The sequence below is a fragment of the Tachysurus vachellii genome, chromosome 12 (assembly GCF_030014155.1).
Source record: "Tachysurus vachellii isolate PV-2020 chromosome 12, HZAU_Pvac_v1, whole genome shotgun sequence".
In the NCBI taxonomy this organism is placed as follows: domain Eukaryota; kingdom Metazoa; phylum Chordata; class Actinopteri; order Siluriformes; family Bagridae; genus Tachysurus; species Tachysurus vachellii.
The window spans coordinates 25,659,099-25,680,461 of NC_083471.1; the positions used below are offsets into that span (position 1 = coordinate 25,659,099).

At 44.1% G+C, this 21,363-nt stretch overlaps 1 protein-coding gene across 1 annotated transcript in view; it reads left to right on the plus strand.

The window, feature by feature from the left end:
* Nucleotides 1–21,363, plus strand: part of sema4c (sema domain, immunoglobulin domain (Ig), transmembrane domain (TM) and short cytoplasmic domain, (semaphorin) 4C) — a 64,063-nt gene that overhangs the window by 30,325 nt on the left and 12,375 nt on the right. Inside the window, exons 3-9 of the mRNA XM_060883059.1 lie at nt 4,946–5,993; nt 17,324–17,478; nt 18,167–18,229; nt 18,741–18,839; nt 19,896–19,992; nt 20,228–20,347; nt 20,711–20,862. Coding sequence (XP_060739042.1) covers nt 5,891–5,993; nt 17,324–17,478; nt 18,167–18,229; nt 18,741–18,839; nt 19,896–19,992; nt 20,228–20,347; nt 20,711–20,862 — 789 coding nt within the window. The 5' untranslated portion in view covers nt 4,946–5,890. The remainder of the gene's footprint in view (nt 1–4,945; nt 5,994–17,323; nt 17,479–18,166; nt 18,230–18,740; nt 18,840–19,895; nt 19,993–20,227; nt 20,348–20,710; nt 20,863–21,363) is intronic.

Here is a 21,363-nt window from a genome sequence, read left to right on the forward strand (position 1 = left end):
TCCCTTTTTTTTGCGATGTTTTCCGAGTGGGAGTCTTAGTAAGTTGGGCAAAAGCTCAGCAATGTGCTTGTGTGAATTCTTTGTTGTGACTTGTGTAATTCCTGCAGATATAAATAGTCAGACTGAATGCAAATGAGCAGCTCGCGGAACACTCCGTTCTAGTGGTGCAGATCTCATTCTCAGATGATTCCATGATAATCTTGAAATGTGATCAACGATCTGATGCGGCTGATGAATAAACACATAACAGACTGCTTGCATTTAGCCAATGATTTAATATGCTATCATTCAGAGATGATTGGATAAAGCCTTGTTTATGATACTCTCTTTAATGGAACTGATGGCCACATAGGCCACGCCTCCTTAATCGAAGCCGACCATTACTCTGTTGCTTCCTTATTAAGCCATAGAGCAAAACAAACTCGTTTATCTACAAGAGAATGTTGTTTAGGTCCCACGCTCCTTCGTGTCTTGGCTCTGCTTTCTCTTCGATCCCCTTCGGAGTCCGTCGGTGTCACATGGTGATTTGTTATCTGCTTTCACGCCGTGAATTCTAAAGACTGCTTAATGTGTTAGAAATTTGTAAAAAAAAAAAAAAAAAAAAAAAAAAAGAGGAGTCCGGACATCGGACCGGAGCTTTCAGACTGTCGTTTAATAGGCGCAGAAGATCAATATAGCATTTTATCATCACGCATGAATGAGTAAAAAGGGAAGTGCGGAAAAGTGAGACGTCGTTTTGCTGAGTGAGAATGTCCTTGATTTAAAGACCAGCGCACACACACACATACACACACACACACACACACCTTAAACAGGTTTGAACAGAGCTGACACTGTAGAATCTGCCTTAGTGGTTAGCACGTTCCCCTCACACCGCCAGGGTTGGGGGTTCGATTCCCGCCTCCACCTTGTGTGTGTGGAGTTTGCATGTTCTCCCCGTGCCTCGGGGGTTTCCTCCGGGTACTCCGGTTTCCTCCCCCTGGTCCAAAGACATGCATGGTAGGTTGATTGGCATCTCTGGAAAATTGTCCGTAGTGTGTGATTGCGTGAGTGAATGAGAGTGTGTGTGTGTGTGTGTGTGTGTGTGTGTGCCCTGTGATGGGTTGGCACTCCGTCCAGGGTGTATCCTGCCTTGATGCCCGATGACGCCTGAGATAGGCACAGGCTCCTCGTGACCCGAGGTAGTTCGGATAAGCGGTAGAAGATGAATGAGTGAGTGAGTGAGAATCTCTCAGTCCATCACTGGTGTTCATCACAACCTGTTTAATCCACCTCTATGACCCACATGTGATCTACAGGCCAGATGGTCCAGTGTACTACACTTGTGTTGAGTTGTTGTTGGTTGAATCTCTGAGCTGGAGATGTTTCTCAGAGCTGGAGAGTAGAACTGTTGGGTTTTTTAGCTCTTGAGCCGTCGAGTCGATGTGATGATATGATTCGAGTTGCGTTGGGTTACAAAAATGTTTTTTGAAAAGTTTTTGAAAACATTTGAGTTCTTTGAATACAAATAGCGATCGATTACAGTCGTGTTGTGTTTGATTGCTATGAAAATAAATGCAAGTTCTTGGTAGCGAACTCATGCTGTTCCACCTGAACTGTAACTCTTGAATTGTCCTCTGAGTGACAGAGTTCGGATGTTGACTCGATTTCCTTCTGTCTCCCGCTGGCCGCTGGGCTTTGTGTACTTCAGAGCAGGAAGGAGGGATGGAGGGAAAGAGGAGGGAGGGAGGAAAAGGGGAGGGAGGGAGGGAGGGAGGAAGGAGAGGAGCTTAGAGCGTGAGACTTGAGACTCTTTTGAAGAAGGGTTTTTCCACTCACATCCGACCTTCGTTTCATTTCATCTAATCTTCTCTGTCCTGCTTCACAGCGACCCGCTTGTTTATGAGCACCTGTGAGCTCTCGAGGGATCGAAGGTTAGAGTTCGGAGGTCACCAGTTTCGTATGGCTAAGAGGAGGAGTAAAAGATCGATGGCACTCTAGACATTTGAGACCGGTCATCGTTCGATACTTGACCTCTTCTTCTTCCCGGCATCTACGCAGACCGGAACAAACACGACGGCTTGTTTTCCTCAGGGAAAGACCGGGTCAAAACATTCTGTCCCTGATATACACACGCAAAGCACACACACGCATCCTGGGAGCATTCGCACTCCGCCTCTCGCCGTCAGAGACACTAGGCAGCTGCTGGGATAGTCGGGATCGCAACGCGATACCTCGGTCCGTCTCGTCTCTAATTTGTAGGCAGTAATTAGCGTTTGAGTGAAAGTCGCTGTCCCAAAAGCAGCCGATAGAAAGGTCATCCGGCACCGAGCCTTTTCCCCCTTGACGTCTTCCACCGTTCCTGTGTGTGTGTGTGTGTGTGTGTGTGTGTGTGTGTTTGTGCATTTTTCTGCCGGAGATTTGGGATGAGGCCTTTTCAATCTCCTGTTCAGTTTGCACAGCTTTGCTCTCCCTTCATTCCAGCCATGATGGAAAAAAAAATAGAATTGAAATTCATTTCCAATCTCATACACTGTGCTGTGAAACGCGTTCACCAAAATAGGGTCGAGGATATATTGTGTATGTAGCAAAGCCCTTGCAGAATTTGCATTTCAGACGTGAACCGCGTCGGGAAAATTCAGAAACGTAGCGTATCTCAATTTTCATGTTAGCGAACGAACCTTTAGGAAGTGCTAGGAGGTGTTAATGGAACGATCAGTGGGCAGGTTTATCTCACGTTTAAAATCTGTTTCAGATATCAGTCCCTGAGTAGTTTTTTTTTTTACAGCTTTAGATATTTAAGCTTTAATATTGCAGTAAAAAAACTGTGCTAACAAATATAAAAACTTTTAAGACTGGTGGTGGTGGTGGTGTTTATTTAGTACATAGTGAAAAGGAGCACAAGTTAGTAGAAAGTAAGGATTTAATAAACCAGACTAATAAATGGACGGAAACTGATATTTTGGAAAACCAGATGTACAAAGTTTATTAGAATTTTGCTAAAATAAAATATCAACATATCACTTGTCTATATTATATGTAGTGTATTTAAAGTGCTTCCATCATCTGAATAAAGATCAGAATAAAGTTTTACTTCATTAAGTTTTCTGTAAAGCTACGTTTTCACATTCAGCGCGTTTACATTCAGACAATGAACCGGATTGAGCTGGAAAAGATCGGATCGAAAAGAACTTAATGTAAATGCCTCGACCGATGTGATCGAGATCGATCGGAAATGAAATTCCCTGTTGGATTGAAAGGGGAGGCGTAGATCTGAAAAATCTGATGAACAGGAAAGAAATTCTGCCATGTAAACGCTTGAATCCGATTTTTTTCTCTATGAATCGGATTATTTCAGATTAGTTCATTCGGGGGGTCACGGTGGCTTAGTGGTTAGCACGTTCGCCTCACACCTCCAGGGTTGGGGGTTCGATTCCCGCCTCCGCCTTGTGTGTGTGGAGTTTGCATGTTCTCCCCGTGCCTCGGGGGTTTCCTCCGGGTACTCCGGTTTCCTCCCCCGGTCCAAAGACATGCATGGTAGGTTGATTGGCATCTCTGGAAAATTGTCCGTAGTGTGTGATTGTGTGAGTGAATGAGAGTGTGTGTGTGCCCTGCGATGGGTTGGCACTCCGTCCAGGGTGTATCCTGCCTTGATGCCCGATGACGCCTGAGATAGGCACAGGCTCCCCGTGACCCGAGGTAGTTCGGATAAGCGGTAGAAGATGAGAGAGAGAGAGAGAGAGAGAGAGAGAGAGAGTAATTCATTCAGATTGGATAAATTTGAGTACAATTAATTGTACATAATGTCAGTAAATGTAAGTGATATTCAAATAAATCTAATTTAAGAAATGGACTTTGTTTAAGTATATATACATATACTGTATTATTAACATGTTCACTTATAAAGCAAACATAAAAAAAACAACAACAACAACTTTAAACGTCTGATGCGCTACTAAATACCAGCACAAGCAAGTCTGTTAGTGACGGGCGATTCACAGAAAATGACCGTCATCTGTGTACTGATTTTTTTTCCTACTTTTTACTCCGTTCAACTCATTTTCAAAGAAGACACACAAACAGAAATCAATGCCAGCTGCGAGTTTGTTGTTACTGAGACCTGCATCTCAATTGCGGTAAATGGCAGAAGGAGCATTTAATCACTCAACCAGGCAGATAAAACCACTTCTGGGTGACAGAAGGAGTTTCTTTTGTTTAGTTTTTTTTTTTTAATATCAGGCTGTGAAATACAGTGTGACATTTAAGGCATGCTTTAAAAGTCAATGGGTTTCTCTGTGTTCTCTACAGTTGAGCGAATGTTATCGCTCCCTTAATTTCCCTCGTTTCTTTTTAACAGAAACAAACAGGTGAGACGTGATGATTAAGACTGAATCATTAGGGCTGAGCGTACGTTACAATCTCTCTCTCTCTCTCTCTCTCTCTCTCTCTCTCTCTCTCCTCGACTCTGGCCTTTTTCACGGTATGCAGCCGTCCCATTATAATTACAAGGCCATCCTTCATTTCTTCGCAGGTTGTCAGAGATGTTTGATGTATTTCTCCTATAAGCGATGCTGAAGTGGGCCGTGTTGATGCCTCCGTGCTCTGACAGTCATTCATGGTTTAGTTGGTTCTCTGCCAAAACATTTCAATAGGTTTTTTTTTTTTTTAGATGCGCACACTGTCATTAAATTGTCTCGACAGCAGTCCTGCCATCCTCCCCCCCACGAACCCACCTCCCTTTCCGTCGTTACTAAACAATGTTCCAGTCTGGTGCACAGCTAAATCACTTGTGTTAAATTAACACACAGAGTGCACATTTCAAAACAACGTACTTCTCAAACGAAGCTGTTGATTTAAGTTTTATGTTTTGTTGTGTAGCCTGAAGGCATCGTAAGAAGCTTTGAGCTCTTTCCAGAATTACTTTTGCTTACGATTATTTTCTTCTTCCTTTTTTTCCCCCATACAGGGTGACGGAAGTCGCTGTCAACGACTCTGAAGGCTCATCGTCCAGTCTGAAGCGTTTCTGTGCTCCGAGATATAACGAACATCCGATCACAACCTCTGACATACCGTTAGTCATCCAATCAGAACTGAAAAGTCGAGATTCACCAATTAGAATTATTGGAGCGTACCAAGATTTCTCAGCTGAGCCATCAGTAACAAGCTGTGAACCACCAGTGGTCCAATCAGAACCAGTGTGTACCACCAGTGGTCCCAACAGAACCAGTGTGAACCACAGTGGTCCAATCAGAACCAGTGTGAACCTCCAGTGGTCCAGTCAGAACCAGTGTGTACCACCAGTGGTCCAGTCAGAACCAGTGTGTACCACCAGTGGTCCAGTCAGAACCAGTGTGTACCACCAGTGGTCCAATCAGAACCAGTGTGAACCTCCAGTGGTCCAGTCAGAACCAGTGTGTACCACCAGTGGTCCAGTCAGAACCAGTGTGTACCACCAGTAATCCCAACAGAACCAGTGTGAACCACAGTGGCCCAATCAGAACCAGTGTGAACCTCCAGTGGTCCAATCAGAACCATTGAGAACCAACAGTAGTTCAGTCAGAACTATTAGGAACCACCAGTGGTCCATTGAGAACGAACATTTGTGTAAGCAGGACCGATAAATTGCTGCACTCCAATCTGAACCATTTCTACAAAAGCTCTAACATTTCTACCAGTTCTTCAATCCTCTGACCACTAAGAACCACCAATCAGATCCATCACTGTATACCAAGAAGCACCGTTTCTTCAATCACTTGAAGAACATCTGGAACTACCAGTTCGTTTGTTCTTTTTTTCCAACATCTGGAACTACCAGTCATCTAATCAGGACCGTCGCCGTCCAACTGGAACCAAATACCGTCAGCAGAAATTTTCTGATTTATATCCAGTCATAACAAGGATACCTGGAGAAATGGGTGGGGCTAAAGTCCTACTCATGATGCTGGTGATTGGTCTGGAAAATGTGAACTGTGTGAACTGGAACCCAATCCCACGCAAGACCATCCGATATCACGGTGAGTGACTCACCAGTATTGTTTACAGACAAATATTTTACATGATTTTACATGATGCTTCAAACATTTATTATGCACCGGGAGTCGGTTTTCTGAACCGGTTTCCTCAGCGAATTAATAATCCGTCGCTTTTTTTTGTGTGTTTTATTGATGTATCTTTCAACAAATGAGATATTTAAATCCGATATTTAAATACGAGTATAGATTAGATACGTCAGATACCATGGAACTATCCAAAAATGAATATACTCGAGTGAATTGATTAGAAAATCATTTTAAATATACAGATTTTTAAGTATTGGAACCTTGTTGTTTTTATTTATTTATTTATTTATTTATTTGTGTATTTTTATTTATTATTTTTTATTTATTTATTTGAGCTGAACTGAAGCTCAGCAGACAGCATGAACTGTCTGTAAACGTTTCTTAACAGTTAGCTTCGTTATCCTTGTCGCAAAAAAATAAGGAAGTGCACATCGGTGAATCTCACACACTCACTCACTCATTCATCTTCTACCGCTTATCCGTACTACCTCGGGTCACGGGGAGCCTGTGCCTATCTCAGGTGTCATCGGGCATCAAGGCAGGATACACCCTGGACGGAGTGCCAACCCATCACAGGGCACACACACACACACACTCTCATTCACTCACACAATCACACACTACAGACAATTTTCCAGAGATGCCAATCAACCTACCATGCATGTCTTTGGACCAGGGGAGGAAACCGGAGTACCCGGAGGAAACCCCCGAGGCACGGGGAGAACATGCAAACTCCACACACACAAGGCGGAGGTGGGAATCGAACCCCCAACCCTGGAGGTGTGAGGTGAACGTGCTAACCACTAAGCCACCGTGACCCCTCTTAATTCAGAATGCAGTCTGATGATTGACAGGTCTGTCAGAGAGCAGCATTACAGCCGAACTCAGACACACCTTCCAGTCGGAGCGTTAGCGAGTGCGCGTGCAGGGTTCAGCTTCTTCATTTCCTTTGTGTCCTTCATCTCCTACCTGCTTGCTCTCTCTCTCTCTCTCTTTTTCTCTCTCGTGTGCTCTCTTCTTACCTTGTTGTGTGTTTTTTTTCTTACCTCTCAGCCTTTTTCTTTGCTCAGCTCCCTCCTCCCTCTCTCGTTCTCAGGCCGATCAGGTTACTGCACGCCTTTACTGGCTGTGGCATAAAAGCACTCGCTTTTCTGCCCTCACTCGCTCCTTTCCTTGCTCCCTCGCTTCATTTGTTCTCATTCTCCTTTTCTCTTGCTTTTTCAGTGTTCTTTTTTCGATCTCTATGTGTGTGTGTGTGTGTGTGTGTGTAGATGATATGGTTGTGGTAAATGGAGAATCTCGCTGACAGCCAGTACACAGTGCACTAAAACAACAGGTAGTGATCTAAAAGCATATACTCGTACACCCAGCAGATTGCAGGTAGTCAAACAAACATAGTGTTAGACACGCACTCACTCACACACACACACACACACACACACAGACTGTGAGATGGTTGAATGGTTTCTTAACACCCTAAATGGAAGAGAAATGTCGAAACTGGGGAAAAAGAGAAAAGAAAAATATACGGAGAGTGTGGTTAACTACTGTTCCAGGTCGTGTGTGTCCCAAACCACATAAACATGAACCTTGTGTGCACTATATGATAGAGACGTGTGTGTGTGTGTGTGTGTGTGTGTGTGTGTGCAGAGTGCTTAGACTGGCAGCCAAGGGATTTAGATCACAGCCAGCATTGCTGTGTGTGTGTGCGTGTGTGTGTGTGTGTGTGTGTGTGTGTGTGTGTGTGTGTGGAGATTAAAGTGAAGATAATATTCACCTCACCCCAAACCCTCCCCCTCTGCAGTTCACACACACACACACACACACACACTTCCATCCATCATCTCTCTCTCTCTCTCTCTCTCTCTCTCTGTCTCCTGCTCTCTCTCTCTCTCTCTCTCACTCTCTCTCTCTCTCTCTGTCTCCTGCTCTCTCTCTCTCACTCTCTCTCTCTCTCTCTCTCTCTCTCTGTCTCCTGCTCTCTCTCTCTCTCTCTCTCTCTCTCTCTCTGTCTCCTGCTCTCTCTCTCTCTCTCACTCTCTCTCTCTCTCTCTGTCTCCTGCTCTCTCTCTCTCTCTCTCTCTCTCTCACTCTCTCTCTCTCTCTCTCTCTCTCTCTCTCTCTCTCTGTCTCCTGCTCTCTCTCTCTCACTCTCTCTCTCTCTGTCTCCTGCTCTCTCTCTCTCTCTCTCTCTCTCTCTCTCTCTCTCTCTCTCTCTCTCTCTCTCTCTCTCTCTCTCTCTCTCTCTCTCTCTCTCTCTCTCTCTCTCTCTCTCTCTCTGTCTCCTGCTCTCTCTCTCTCTCTCTCTCTCTCTCTCTCTCTCTCTGTCTCCTGCTCTCTCTCTCTCTCTCTCTCTCTCTCTCTCTCTCTCTCTCTCTCTCTCTCTGTCTCGCTCTCTCTCTCTCTCTCTCTCTCTCTCTCTCTCTCTCTCTCTGTCTCGTGCTCTCTCTCTCTCACTCTCTCTCTCTCTCTCTCTCTCTCTCTCTGTCTCCTGCTCTCTCTCTCTCACTCTCTCTCTCTCTCTCTCTCTGTCTCCTGCTCTCTCTCTCTCTCTCTCTCTCTCTCTCTGTCTCATGCTCTCTCTCTCTCTCTCTCTCTCTCTCTCTCTCTCTCCTGCTCTCTCTCTCTCTCTCTCTCTCTCTCTCTCTCTCTCTCTCTCTCTCTGTCTCCTGCTCTCTCTTTCTCTCTCTCTCTCTCACTCTCTCTCTCTCTCTCTCTCTCTCTCTCTCTCTGTCTCCTGCTCTCTCTCTCTCACTCTCTCTCTCTCTCTCTCTCTGTCTCCTGCTCTCTCTCTCTCTCTCTCTCTCTCTCTCTGATATGAAGTCATTTTCTCTCCTTGTCTCTACGTTAGCACATTTTCAACCACACAATGCTGGTCTCAAACCGTTCTATAATTCCACCACAAATTATCTGGTTCCTGGCTGGAAAAACGTCTTCAGGGAAAAAAATCTGGGACTCAGTGATAAAGTCATGTCATTAGCATGACAACAGCGAAAGCGGTTAAAGCTAGCACACTAACTTTAGTAAATAGTTTCTTATAATCGATAAGCTAGGTAGCTTCAGCTAACTTGTTGTTTAAGCTAAATCACAAGAACTAAATCACGACTCTGCTAACTTCTCGCTTTGCTTCCGATTTTCATATATATAAAATAATATATAAAACCCAACTAAAAAATAAACTAAAATTCAACTATAAACATTGACCACCTTTTTGAGGCAAAGATAAATATTCTAACGTACAGGAAATGTGAGCGACTACATTAGAAACAAATCAGTCCAACATTACAGTTAACACAGTTAACTTAGCAAACTAGCTTAGATGTGCGTAGCAAGCGAATAGACACGACTCACATGCTAGCTTGAAAAGTTACCTCAACACTCACTCACTCACTCATCTTCTACCACTTATCCGAACTACCTCGGGTCACGGGGAGCCTGTGCCTATCTCAGGCGTCATCGGGCATCAAGGCAGGATACACCCTGGACGGAGTGCCAACCCATCGCAGGGCACACACACACACACTCATTCACTCACACAATCACACACTACGGACAATTTTCCAGAGATGCCAATCAACCTACCATGCATGTCTTTGGACCGGGGGAGGAAACCGGAGTACCCGGAGGAAACCCCCGAGGCACGGGGAGAACATGCAAACTCCACACACACAAGGTGGAGGCGGGAATCGAACCCCCAACCCTGGAGGTGTGAGGAGAACGTGCTAACCACTAAGCCACCGTGACCCCCTTGTACAGTAATGTTTTTCACCTTAAACTTTTCAGAAATTTAAAAACAAAACCTGCTAAGCGTGTGCTCTCGAGTTGAGCCTGCAAGCTCTATCCAGCCTTTTTCCTGCCCTTATGGCTCGAGCTGAAAATGAAAAGAAGACGGGCTTCAGTTCTAGTCTGAAAATCTCTACAGTTTCTTGCTCGGTGTCAGTAAAAAAAGGGGTAGCGGCCTCTCTGCTTATTAACTCTGCTAAACACCAGGGAAACTGCAGTGTTTAAGTTTAAGGAAACTGGAGTCCAAGTTTAGTGCCACGCCACCCCAAGAGAGTCCAAAGAGATGAAAAATAGACAGAGAGAAAGAGAGAGAGAGCACGTAAGTGCAAGTGTAACGGAAAATGAAAGACGAGTTCCGAGAGATGGTATAAGTACACAAATCGAAACGTGCTGAGGACGGCAAAGCAAGACAGCGAGACAGAGCGACAGCCTATTCCATCTCTCTACCCTCCAATTACTGTAATGACTGCCTCGGTACTCTGCAGTGTGTGTTTTTGTGTGTGTGTGTGTATGTGTGTGTGTGTGTGTGTGTGTGTGTGTGTGTGTGTGACATCTGCACATCTCTACTGTCTCGAAGTCCAGCACTGTGCTCTGAAGTCTGAATGTACCTGCGTGTGTGTGTGTGTGTGTGTGTGTGTGTGTGTGTGTGTGTGTAAATGGCACACCATGAGAGTGTAAAGGTTGTCAGCATTAAAGAAGCCACGGCACTTTTATGAAAAGGTCACTAGCGGATCACGCTGAGAGACAGACGTGCTGTGAGATGCCCCCTTCCCCAGCTCATTTTTCACTTTCTTCCAATTTTTTTAACCATTTTTATATGTCCTGTTTCAGCCAGTTTGTTATTGGCTGAGTTGTCTATCTATCTATCTATCTATCTATCTATCGATCTGTCTATCTGTCTGTCTATCTGTCTGTCTATCTGTCTGTCTGTCTGTCTATCTGTCTGTCTATCTGTCTGTCTGTCTGTCTGTCTGTCTATCTATCTATCTATCTATCTATCTATCCATCCATCCATCCATCCATCCATCTGCTACACTCAAGGTATCCTGCAAAGATCCATCCATGCAGTCTTCATACTGCTCACGGTGTCCCCCAAGGATCTGCCCATTTCTTCTTTCTTCTGCAAGCTGCCCCCATTCTTGTCCCACCTCTACTTGGTCTTAAGGTGTCTCCCAAGGATCTTCCCTTTACTCCTTTCTACCGCAAGGTTTCCCGTAGGAATGCATTTTTGGTGCCTTTCTACGGTGTCCACTGACTGATCAGCCCATATTATATTTCATGGTGTCAAACAAGAGTCTGTTCAACGCCTACTTCTACTGAAGCTGACAGTGTTCACTTCATCCTCACTCCCATTATACTGTAGATCAAGGTGTTCCCCATGGAAGAATATTCTTTTCCTCATCTATTTTAGCTCAAGATGGTCCAGGATATCCTTCATTCCCAAGGATCTGTTCTTCTTCTTCTTCTTCTTCTTCTTCTTCTTCTTCTTTCGGCTTTTCCCTTCAGGGGTCTCCACAGCGAATCATCTCTCTCCACCTATCCCTATCTTCTGCATCCTCAACACTTGCACCCACTAGCTTCATATCTTCATTAATTACATCCATATACCTCCTCTTTGGTCTTCCTCTTTGCCTCCTGCCTGGCAGCTAAATGTCCAACATTCTCCTACCAACATACTCACTCTCCCTCCTCTGAACATGTCCAAACCATCTTAATCTGTCCTCCATAACTTTGTCCCCCAAACGTCCAACATGACCTGTCCCTCTGATGTACTCGTTCCTAATCCTGTCCAATCTCGTCGCTCCCAAAGAGAACCTCGACATCTTCAGCTCGGCTACCTCTAGCTCTGACTCCTGTCTCCACAAGGATCTGCTCTTGACACCCTTTTACTTTAGCTTTAGTTGTCTCCTATAGATCCATTCATGACCCCCTTCTTCTGTATTGAAGTTGTCCCCAAAGCTTCAGCTCTTGGCCACTTTCTAAAGTGCTTCCCAGGAAATCCATTCATTTTTCCTACTGTTTTCAAGATGTCCTCCCTGGAGACCAGTTCTTGGCCACTTCTACTATCACTGTAAGCCTCTTCTAACTATAGAACTTCTATTTCTGATCTACTTTATCTCAGGGTGTCTTCCGAGAATCTATTCTGAGCCATTCCACCTTAGCTTTTAATGATCTTCAGGAATGCATCCTCATCGCTCTTCTACTTTACCTCAAGGTATCTTCCGAGCAAACGGTTCTTTCTTCCCGCTCTGGTTCTCTAGCCCAAGGTGGTAAACTGTAGTTTAAAGTGTCCCCAAGTGATTGGTTAATGGCCAGTTTTTACTGTAGCCCAAGCTGTCATTCTTGTCCCTTTCTACTTTAGCTCACAGTCTTCCCCAGGGGTTGATTCTTGGCCTTATTTTCTTCAAGCCCAAGACGTTCCCTCAGGCATAAATCCTTCATACTATACTTTACGCGATCGTTCCTTTTTCTCCTAACCCTTATCTTACTTATCAGTGTATAGTCATAAATCTATACATGGAGGTCTGAATTACTTAAAGGTTTCATTTATTTTACCTCAAAGCATTTCCCCAGACAACGAGAAGCCTTGAGGAGTTGAAGCTGCCTCATGAAGGTGGTTGAAAAGATGCCAAAAGTGTGCAAAACAAATCCAATATGTTTAATTGATAGCGTTAAAGTCTTTGTTATTATTCTAATCCAGTACAAAACCTTGTACGAACAAGTGTGTGTTGCCAGGTAGCGTAGGACGAGGTTGTCCTGACCTCGGCGTTAACAGTGATGTGGTGATTATCAATTGTTCCCTGTGGTGCAGAACCTTGGCTTGACTTTATGCCCCTCGCCTATTTTTGACCTTTTTTTCGAGGACACTCCATGAGAAATGTTTTTTTTACACGATATTGCTCGCCTCCGCTGTTTACTGAACACGAAATATGATGAAACTTTAGTCCATCCTCTCATCTTGATTTTTTTTTTTTTTTTTTTATTCCCAACTTGTTGGCTAAGACCTTCAATATAGATTAAACTCGGCCAGGAGTCTTTATCCATACCGCAATATCAGCTCACATCACTCAAACATATTACTTTTCAGAGCTCCTCCATCCTGACACCTCCGTACACTCAGCGTTCCCAAGGAGCTTAAAAACCTTCTCGTCCGCTCTGGTCTGTTCTTCGTCCGTTTTTCGTTCACACTAATGCCGTCTTTTTCCTCTCCCTCCCTTTCTCTCCATCCCTCTCTCTAGTTATCTGTCCCTTAATCTCTTGCTTGTTATACTCCTGTTTTTTTTTTCTCCTGATTGTTGTGTTTATACACTGTGAATGTTTCCTGTGTTTAGTCACATGACCCATCTTTCTTGCTCGCTCTCTCTCTCTCTCTCTCTCTCTCTCTCTCTCTCTCTCTCTAGCCTGACCTTTCTGTCCTTTCCTATCCCACCACTCCTTTGCTAATCTACAATTACATCACTTCCTGTACCATTTGCTCTCACGCTCTGTGTGTTTGTGTTTTTAAACCTCTTGAATCCATTTGCTTTATTTAATCTTACTTTATTGTGTGTGTTTTACAACCATCCGTAGTTTAAAGTTTGCGTTTGACCAGTGAATAGTGGCTTTATTATATTAAATATGGTTACGCATTTAGACCCGGTGTGTGTGTACGTGTGTGTGTGTACGTGTGTGTGTGTGTGTGTGTGTGTGTGTGCATGCTAACCTTGTCCTCTCCCTTTGTAATTACTATACATGTGCACGCGTTCTCTCTGTCTCTCTTGCAGTCTCTTTTTTCTTCCTCCTTCAAAAAGTCTAAAATAGGGATTTAATAGCAGTGTGCGTGTGTGTGTGTGTGTGTGTGTGTGTGTGTGTGTGTGTGGTTAGTAGCTATAAGCAGAACTTTCTTGTATTTATAGCATTGCTCAGGCTAAGTTCCATGGAGGAACATCAGAGAGGAAAAATGAACACACACACACACACACACACACACACACACACACACACACACAATAGACCAATCCCGAAACTGATTTGATAAGCTCTCCAAGCTCTCATTAAACTTGACCCAGAATTCTGAACGTGGCTGACACTGAAAGCAGCACTAAGTCATCTAGGGTTAGCATCTTGTTTGAGTAACGACTGTCGACTTATTTTATTGGGTTCAAATTTAGTCACCTGCCACATGGAGCACGTCTCTCTTGAAAGTTCTCAGTGTTGCTGTTGAGCAGTCGATGCTACACGTATTTTAGTCTTTTCTTGGTAAACGACACTCTCACTCACTCTCACTCATCTTCTACCGCTTATCCGAACTACCTCGGGTCACGGGGAGCCTGTGCCTATCTCAGGCGTCATCGGGCATCAAGGCAGGATACACCCTGGACGGAGTGCCAACCCATCACAGGGCACACACACACACACACACACACACACTCTCATTCACTCACACAATCACACACTACGGACAATTTTCCAGAGATGCCAATCAACCTACCATGCATGTCTTTGGACCGGGGGAGGAAACCGGAGTACCCGGAGGAAACCCCCGAGGCACGGGGAGAACATGCAAACTCCACACACACAAGGTGGAGGCGGGAATCGAACCCCCAACCCTGGAGGTGTGAGGCGAACGTGCTAACCACTAAGCCACCGTGCCCCCCTGTAAACGACACACATTTGGGGTAAATATTGATATTCACCAAACACTTTTCTAATCTCCACAACCTCTATGTGATAGATAGATGTGCTATCTAAACATGCTAGCTAGTTAGCGTTTGTACATTTTTAGCTTTAATTTAGCGTTCCTTTTAGGTGTGTGTGTGTTTTTTACTTGAAGGTCTCCCTTCAGCATTGTGTATGGTGATGCTGTCAGCAACGCTAGCTTTTGCTAATGACCTTTTTTTGTTAACTTGAAAATGATTGAAGAGGGACTTCTGTTTCTTATCCACATGAGCACTAGCTTACATTTTGGTCCTTTATCCGCCCATGACATGACACACACACACACACACACACACACACACACACACACACACACACACACACACACAGACTCGTCCACTCAGCTCTCCAGATGCCTTTCTAACTTTAAACGAACACTTGACCCAAAAAAACCCTACTGGGCTAACAACAAACAGAACTCTCGCAGGCTCCTGTTAGCATCCAGCGTCCCGTTTACACAAAGCCGGTTTGTTTTATTTTCGTGATTATTCACGACTTATGAGAGTTTAGTGGCATTTTTATTTTTCAAGATTCAGCAACCATCGTCCCGTCCTTCGCATCGCCGCACCCCACCGCTGGCCCACATCTGGTCTTTGGCTTAGCTTCGTCTATATTTAGCTTGCTCTTATTTTCTCTGAAGAGGACGGACAGCGTTTTGTTCCGTTACTGTGTTTGAAGTTTGCTGCGTTAATGACATACACACCTCTCTCTCTCTCTCTCTCTCTCTCTCTCTCTCTCTCTCTCTCTCTCTCTTTCTGTTTGTCATTGTCACATCGTATCGCTTCCTTTGATCGGCCCCTCTGAAGTGGTTTGGTGTCACATGCCCCTGCGCTGCCCTCTGCTGGTCACTTGTGGTTACTGTATCTTTACCCTGCAGCTGCACTGGTGATGTGACACGCTGACACGATCCCAGCCAGCTCGCTCTTGTGTGTGTGTGTGTGTGTGTGTGTGTGTGTGTGTGTGTGTGTGTGTGTCCTACTCTCTGTCTTTGTCTTCCTATTCTCATCTTTCTCTCTCAGTGCTTTTTTGTCGTTCTCTCTCTCTCTCTCTCTCTCTCTCTCTCTCTCTGATTATGTATTATTATTTTTTTAATCTCTCGTTCATGTCATTGCATTTTCTTTACGTCTCATCTTCTTCTATCTCTCTATCTGTCTTTATCTCAATCCCTCTATCCCTCTCTTGCTCTTCTCCGTTCCATTATTTCATTCTTTCTGTCTATCGATCTCCTTTTGCACTCTTTCATTTATCTCTTTAATCACAGTCTCTTTTATTCTTATGTCATATTAGTCTCTTTTGTTTCTCTTTTACTTGTGTCTCTCTCTATCCATTCTATCACCCTCCCTCTATCTTTCTCTTCATCCTTCTCTCTCTGATTCTCTCATGTCATCTTGCCAAGGTTCTCAGAGTAATAACTTCATTCTCTTTAAAATTCCATCTAGAATATTCTCTCTTCTCTCTCTCTCTCTCTCTCTCTCTCTCTCTCTCTCTCTCTCTCTCTCTGTCCATCTCCCCTGAGGCTTTATCTTCTCCTTTTCCCCCACCACTCCTCCCTTCACCCCCCCTCTACTTATCTTGTATGACGGATAAAAATCACGCTGAAGGAGTCATTTCCTGTGTGCATCTCAGATCACAGTGAAAATGAAGATGATGTTTTCTCCTCAGTTCCGTGTCGGTGCTGTGACACTCGCTCTGATCGAGTTCCCCGCTTTAAATTCGCTGTCGCTCGCAGACAGGACCACAAGTTTTGTGAATAATGAAACAATATTGTGCTGCCTTTTGGTTACTCCTCCACTTCCTTTTCTCTTGTTCTCTTTCTCTCTCTTCCATCTCAGATGTTATTCGTTATTGTTTATGCAGTATTACATCACATATTCTGTCTGTCTCTCTGTCTGTGTCTCTGTTTCTTTTTGTGTCTGTCTGTATGTCTCTGGGTGTCTCTGTCTGTTTCTCTTTCTGTTTGTCTGTCTGCCTGTCTGTCTGTGTCTGTGTGTCTCTCTGTTTCTTTATGTGTCTCGCCGTCTGCCTGTGTTTTTATGTCTGTCTGTCTGTCTGAGTCTGTCTGACTGTGTCTGCTTGTTTGTCTGTCTTTCTGTGTCTCTCTGTCGTTGTCTGTCTGTCTGCCTGTCTGTGTCTTTCTGTCTTTGTCTGTGTGTCTGTTTGTGTGTGTCTCTCTGTTTCTTTATGTGTCTGGCCATCTGCCTGTCTGTCTGTGTTTTTCTGTCTGTCAGTCTGTCTGTCTGTCTGTCTGTCTGTCTGTCTGACTCACTGAGTCTTTCAGTTTGTCTGTCTTTCTCTCTTTGTATGTGTCTGTCTGTCTGTCTCACTGTCTGACTGTCATCTGTCTTTTCCCTTAGCCTCTATCTGTCTGTCTCTCTTTTTCCTGTCTGATTTTCTCTTTCTCTTTCTCCCTTTCTGTCAGTTATCCCTTTTTTCTTTTTCTCTCTTTTTCATTTTCTATCTGTCTATTTCTTTTTGTTTCATTCTCTCTCTGCCATCTGTTTTTCTCTCTCTCATATGTTTATTATTTTTTAATTATTGATCCCCAAGTAGGTATATTAGAAATGATTGCAGGATTTTCATCACTCATTTTTGCTCTCTCTCTCTCTCTCTCTCTCTCTCTCTCTCTCTCTGTCTCTGTCTCTGTCTCTCTCTCTCTCTCTCTCTCTCTCTCTCTATATCTGTCTCTCTCTTTCTTTGTCTCTCTCTCTCTCTCTCTCTCTCTCTATATATCTGTCTCTCTCTTTCTTTGTCTCTCTCTCTCTCTCTCTCTCTCTCTCTCTCTCTCTCTCTCTCTCTCTGTGCAGAAGTGATAGACAGCATGGCGCGTTTCCGGTCAGTGGGTGTGTTTAACTACACCATGTTGACTCTGTCAGAGCACGAGCGTGTCCTGTACGTCGGCGCCAGAGAGACGCTATTCGCTCTTGACCCCAATGACATCACACGACAGCTCCGCCCACAGGTAAATTCTTTCATTCTTTCTTTCTTTTCTCCTTTTTCTGCTTTTTAATCTCTCTCTCTCATTTTGATTGATCTACATTCTACATCATCACACATCACACTCATATTTTTAGCTCCATGTCATCAGAGTCAACATCTGGAACATCTGGACGTAGCGAGATGCTGTTACTGAACCCACAGTTCAGGGATCATGAGATGAACCGAATGATGCCTCTTCATTCACTCCATCTACGTTTATTTTCCCCTCTCTCTCTCTCTCTCTCTCTCTCTCTCTCTCTCTCTCTCTCTCTCTCTCTCTCTCTCTCTCTCTCTCTCTCTCTCTCCGTCTGTTTCTGGTTCTTCTCCTCCACTCCAAAGTGCAGATTTCCGTTTCATTATGGAAATTGCTGGTGTTCAGGTCTCGCCTTGGAGCTTTTAGTGTGCCATTTGTAGCAAATTGCACTTTCAGAGGTCAGCAGCTTTTAATGGCACGACCACCTTTCCTTTTCTCTCTCCGTCGCTCACTCACTCTTTCTCTCTCTCTTTCCTATTAATTAATTTTATCTCTGCAAACACAGATGAATCTGCGTTGTAGTGATCCTGAGTGTCACTGTACCAGGTCCTCTATGATAAAGGTATGCAGCAAGGAAATATCACATCTCTCTGTCTCCCTCTCTCTATCTCTCTATCGCTCTATCGCTCTATCGCAGATTGACTGGCCGGCCCCTGTGGAGAAGAAGAAAGAGTGTGCTGAGAGAGGAAAAAACAACCAGGTATCGTCTTCATTATAACCTTTTCTGTTCTCCTTCTCTCCCTTTTTTGTCTCTCTCTCTCTCTCTCTCTCTCTCTCACTCATATATATGTGTGTGTGTGTGTGTGTGTGTGTGTGTGTGTTTAGATATGATTAAAAAGTAATTTACTCACATAAAATACATTATAGTAAAATCATTACGGTTCTGTTTTCCTCTCTCTGCCTCTTCTGTTCTGTCTCTCTCGCTCCATTTCACTCTCTTTTTTCTCTTCTTTTTTTCATACCCTGTGCCTCTTTCTTCAACACTTTCTTTTCTTTTCTTTCATTTGTGATGTATTTTTTTCTCTGTTTCTATTTTCTTTCTCAATCTTTTCTGCCTTCATTTCCTTCTTTTTATTCATCTAACACTTCTCATTCCTTTATTCTTTGATTCTTTTGTTCTTTCTTTCTGGTTTCTTTTTATTTCACTTTTCTCTCATCACCTCTCTCTCTCTCTCTCTCTCTCTCTCTCTCTCTCTCTCTCTCTCTCACAGACGGAGTGTTTTAACTACATTCGGTTCCTTCAGGGTTATAATCACACTCACATGTACACGTGTGGAACCTATGCCTTCCAGCCCAAGTGCACCTACATCGTAAGTGTCTCTGCTCCTCACCCTCTTCCTCTTCCTCCTCCTCCTCTATCTATATCACTCTATCTCTCTATCTCGCACTCACACAGTCCTTGTCAGAGTGAAATATATCTCATGCAGATGAGAAGGTCTTCTCATACACATAAGAGATTGGATTAGATGCTGGAGGATCAAGAGGTGTGTGTGTGTGTGTGTGTGTGTGTGTGTGTGTGTGTGTGGGAGGATGTTGGATGTTCATAAGTAGTTGGAGATGTAGTGGGTAGACACGGCTGTGTGTGTGTGTTCTGTTGTGTGTCCTCCAGCAGGATTTGCATTATGAAAAGCTGAAGTATGTAGGTGGGCGGGTGTTTGCTTGTCAATCAAAATCGTGAAAAGTGTGAAAAGTGCAGAAACTTTTACTTTATATGTAAATTAAGAGAGCGAGGGATAAACATTCAAATATGACCATCAGTAAGAATGACAGGTACAGAGACCACGCCCACTTCTTCATTAGGACTGCCAGGTACATAGACCACGCCCACTTCTTAATTAGGACTGCCAGGTACAGAGACCACACCCACTTCTTCATTAGGACTGCCAGGTACAGAGACCACGCCCACTTCTTCATTAGGACTGCCAGGTACAGAGACCACGCCCACTTCTTAATTAGGACTGCCAGGTACGGAGACCACGCCCACTTCTTAATTAGGACTGCCAGGTACGGAGACCATGCCCACTTCTTAATTAGGACTGCCAGGTACAGAGACCACACCCACTTCTTCATTAGGACTGCCAGGTACAGAGACCACACCCACTTCTTCATTAGGACTGCCAGGTACAGAGACCACGCCCACTTCTTCATTAGGACTGCCAGGTACAAAAACGACACACATTTCTTTACTATGACTGAGAGTTACAGAGACCATGCCCACGTTTTCACTATGTTTTCACTATGTACTACAGGTACAGAGGCCACACCTACTGATATGTATTAATGTGTATAGAAGCCACACCCACCTCCTTTAATAGTGAAGTTGAACTCAGTTTGTGTTTTTTTTTCTGCTTTGTTCTACTACGAAGAACGTGGATCATTTCACTCTGAACAGCGCCACCCTGGAGGACGGGAAGGGCAAGTGTCCCTACGATCCAGCTAAAGGCCACACCGGCCTCATCGTGGGTGAGTGTGTGTGTATATGTGTGTGTGTCTGTGTGTGTGTGTGTGTGTGTGTGAGAGAGACTGAGACCTGAGAGTGTGTGTTCATGTTCAGAGATATATCATTTCTTTCAGCCAGTGTGGGTTCTGCTGTGTGTGTGTGTATGTGTGTGTGTTTCACCCTGTATTATTTATTCATGTTATAGCAAACAGTCTTGGGATACGAGTGTGTGATGAATCATTTATACTCTGTGTGTAGATAAGGAGCTGTACTCTGCCACTCTGAATAATTTCTTGGGCACGGAGCCGGTGATCCTGCGCAACCTGGGACTGCAGCACTACAGCATGAAGAGCGAGTACCTGCCGGCCTGGCTCAATGGTGAGACACACACACACACGAACACACACACACACACACACACACACAGGTACATTCAGACTTCAGAGCACAGTGCTGGACTTCGAGACAGTAGAGATGTGCAGATGTCACACACACATACATACACACACATACACACACACACACACACACACACACACACACACACACTTACATACTCACTCACATATACACGTGTGATATTGAACAACATGTTTCTTATTTGTTCTTCTTTTATCTTCTTTGCACGTCTTTGTCTTCTTTTTTGTTTCATCATCCTCCTCTTCCTGTTTCTCCACCTTCTCTCTCTCTCTCTCTCTCTCTCTCTCACTCACTCTTGTTTTCTGGTGTTCTGTCCTTTAGAGCCGAAGTTTGTAGGTTCTGCTCTGGTGCGTGAGAGCAGGAACAGCCGTGAGGGAGATGATGATAAAATCTACTTTTTCTTCAGCGAGAGAGCCGTGGAGCTCGACTGTGACGGAGACCTGACTGTAGCTCGAGTGGCCCGTGTGTGTAAGGTGAGGAAACACACACACACACACACACACACACACACACAGTCTATCCAAACCTCTGAATCTGAAGCTAATTTCCTTTCATGATTTTATCCAAAACTACAAAAATGATTCAGCCTAAGCCACGATCCCATCACATGTCCGATCCAGCTTAGAACCCCCCGTTAGCAACTTAGAATTAACAGTGAATGTTATAAACATGTAACATCTAAAATTATATATACTTTTAGGCATAAATTAGATTAGAATTATATAACTCTCTCAAACAGTTGTTTTGGGAACAGCCAAAAAACATCATCATCTTCATCATCATCTAACTCACTGAAATCCTGACAGTTTGCTTTAGCATTACTAGCATTAGCAGTTAACATTGTGTGAACATTTATATTTTATAATCTAACGTTCAGATTAGATAAATCTGAGAAAATCCTGTCAGTTTACTTCATATCTGTGAGCTAGTGCTAGTAAATATTTTTCTCTCATAACTTTTGTCCAATTAGCTAG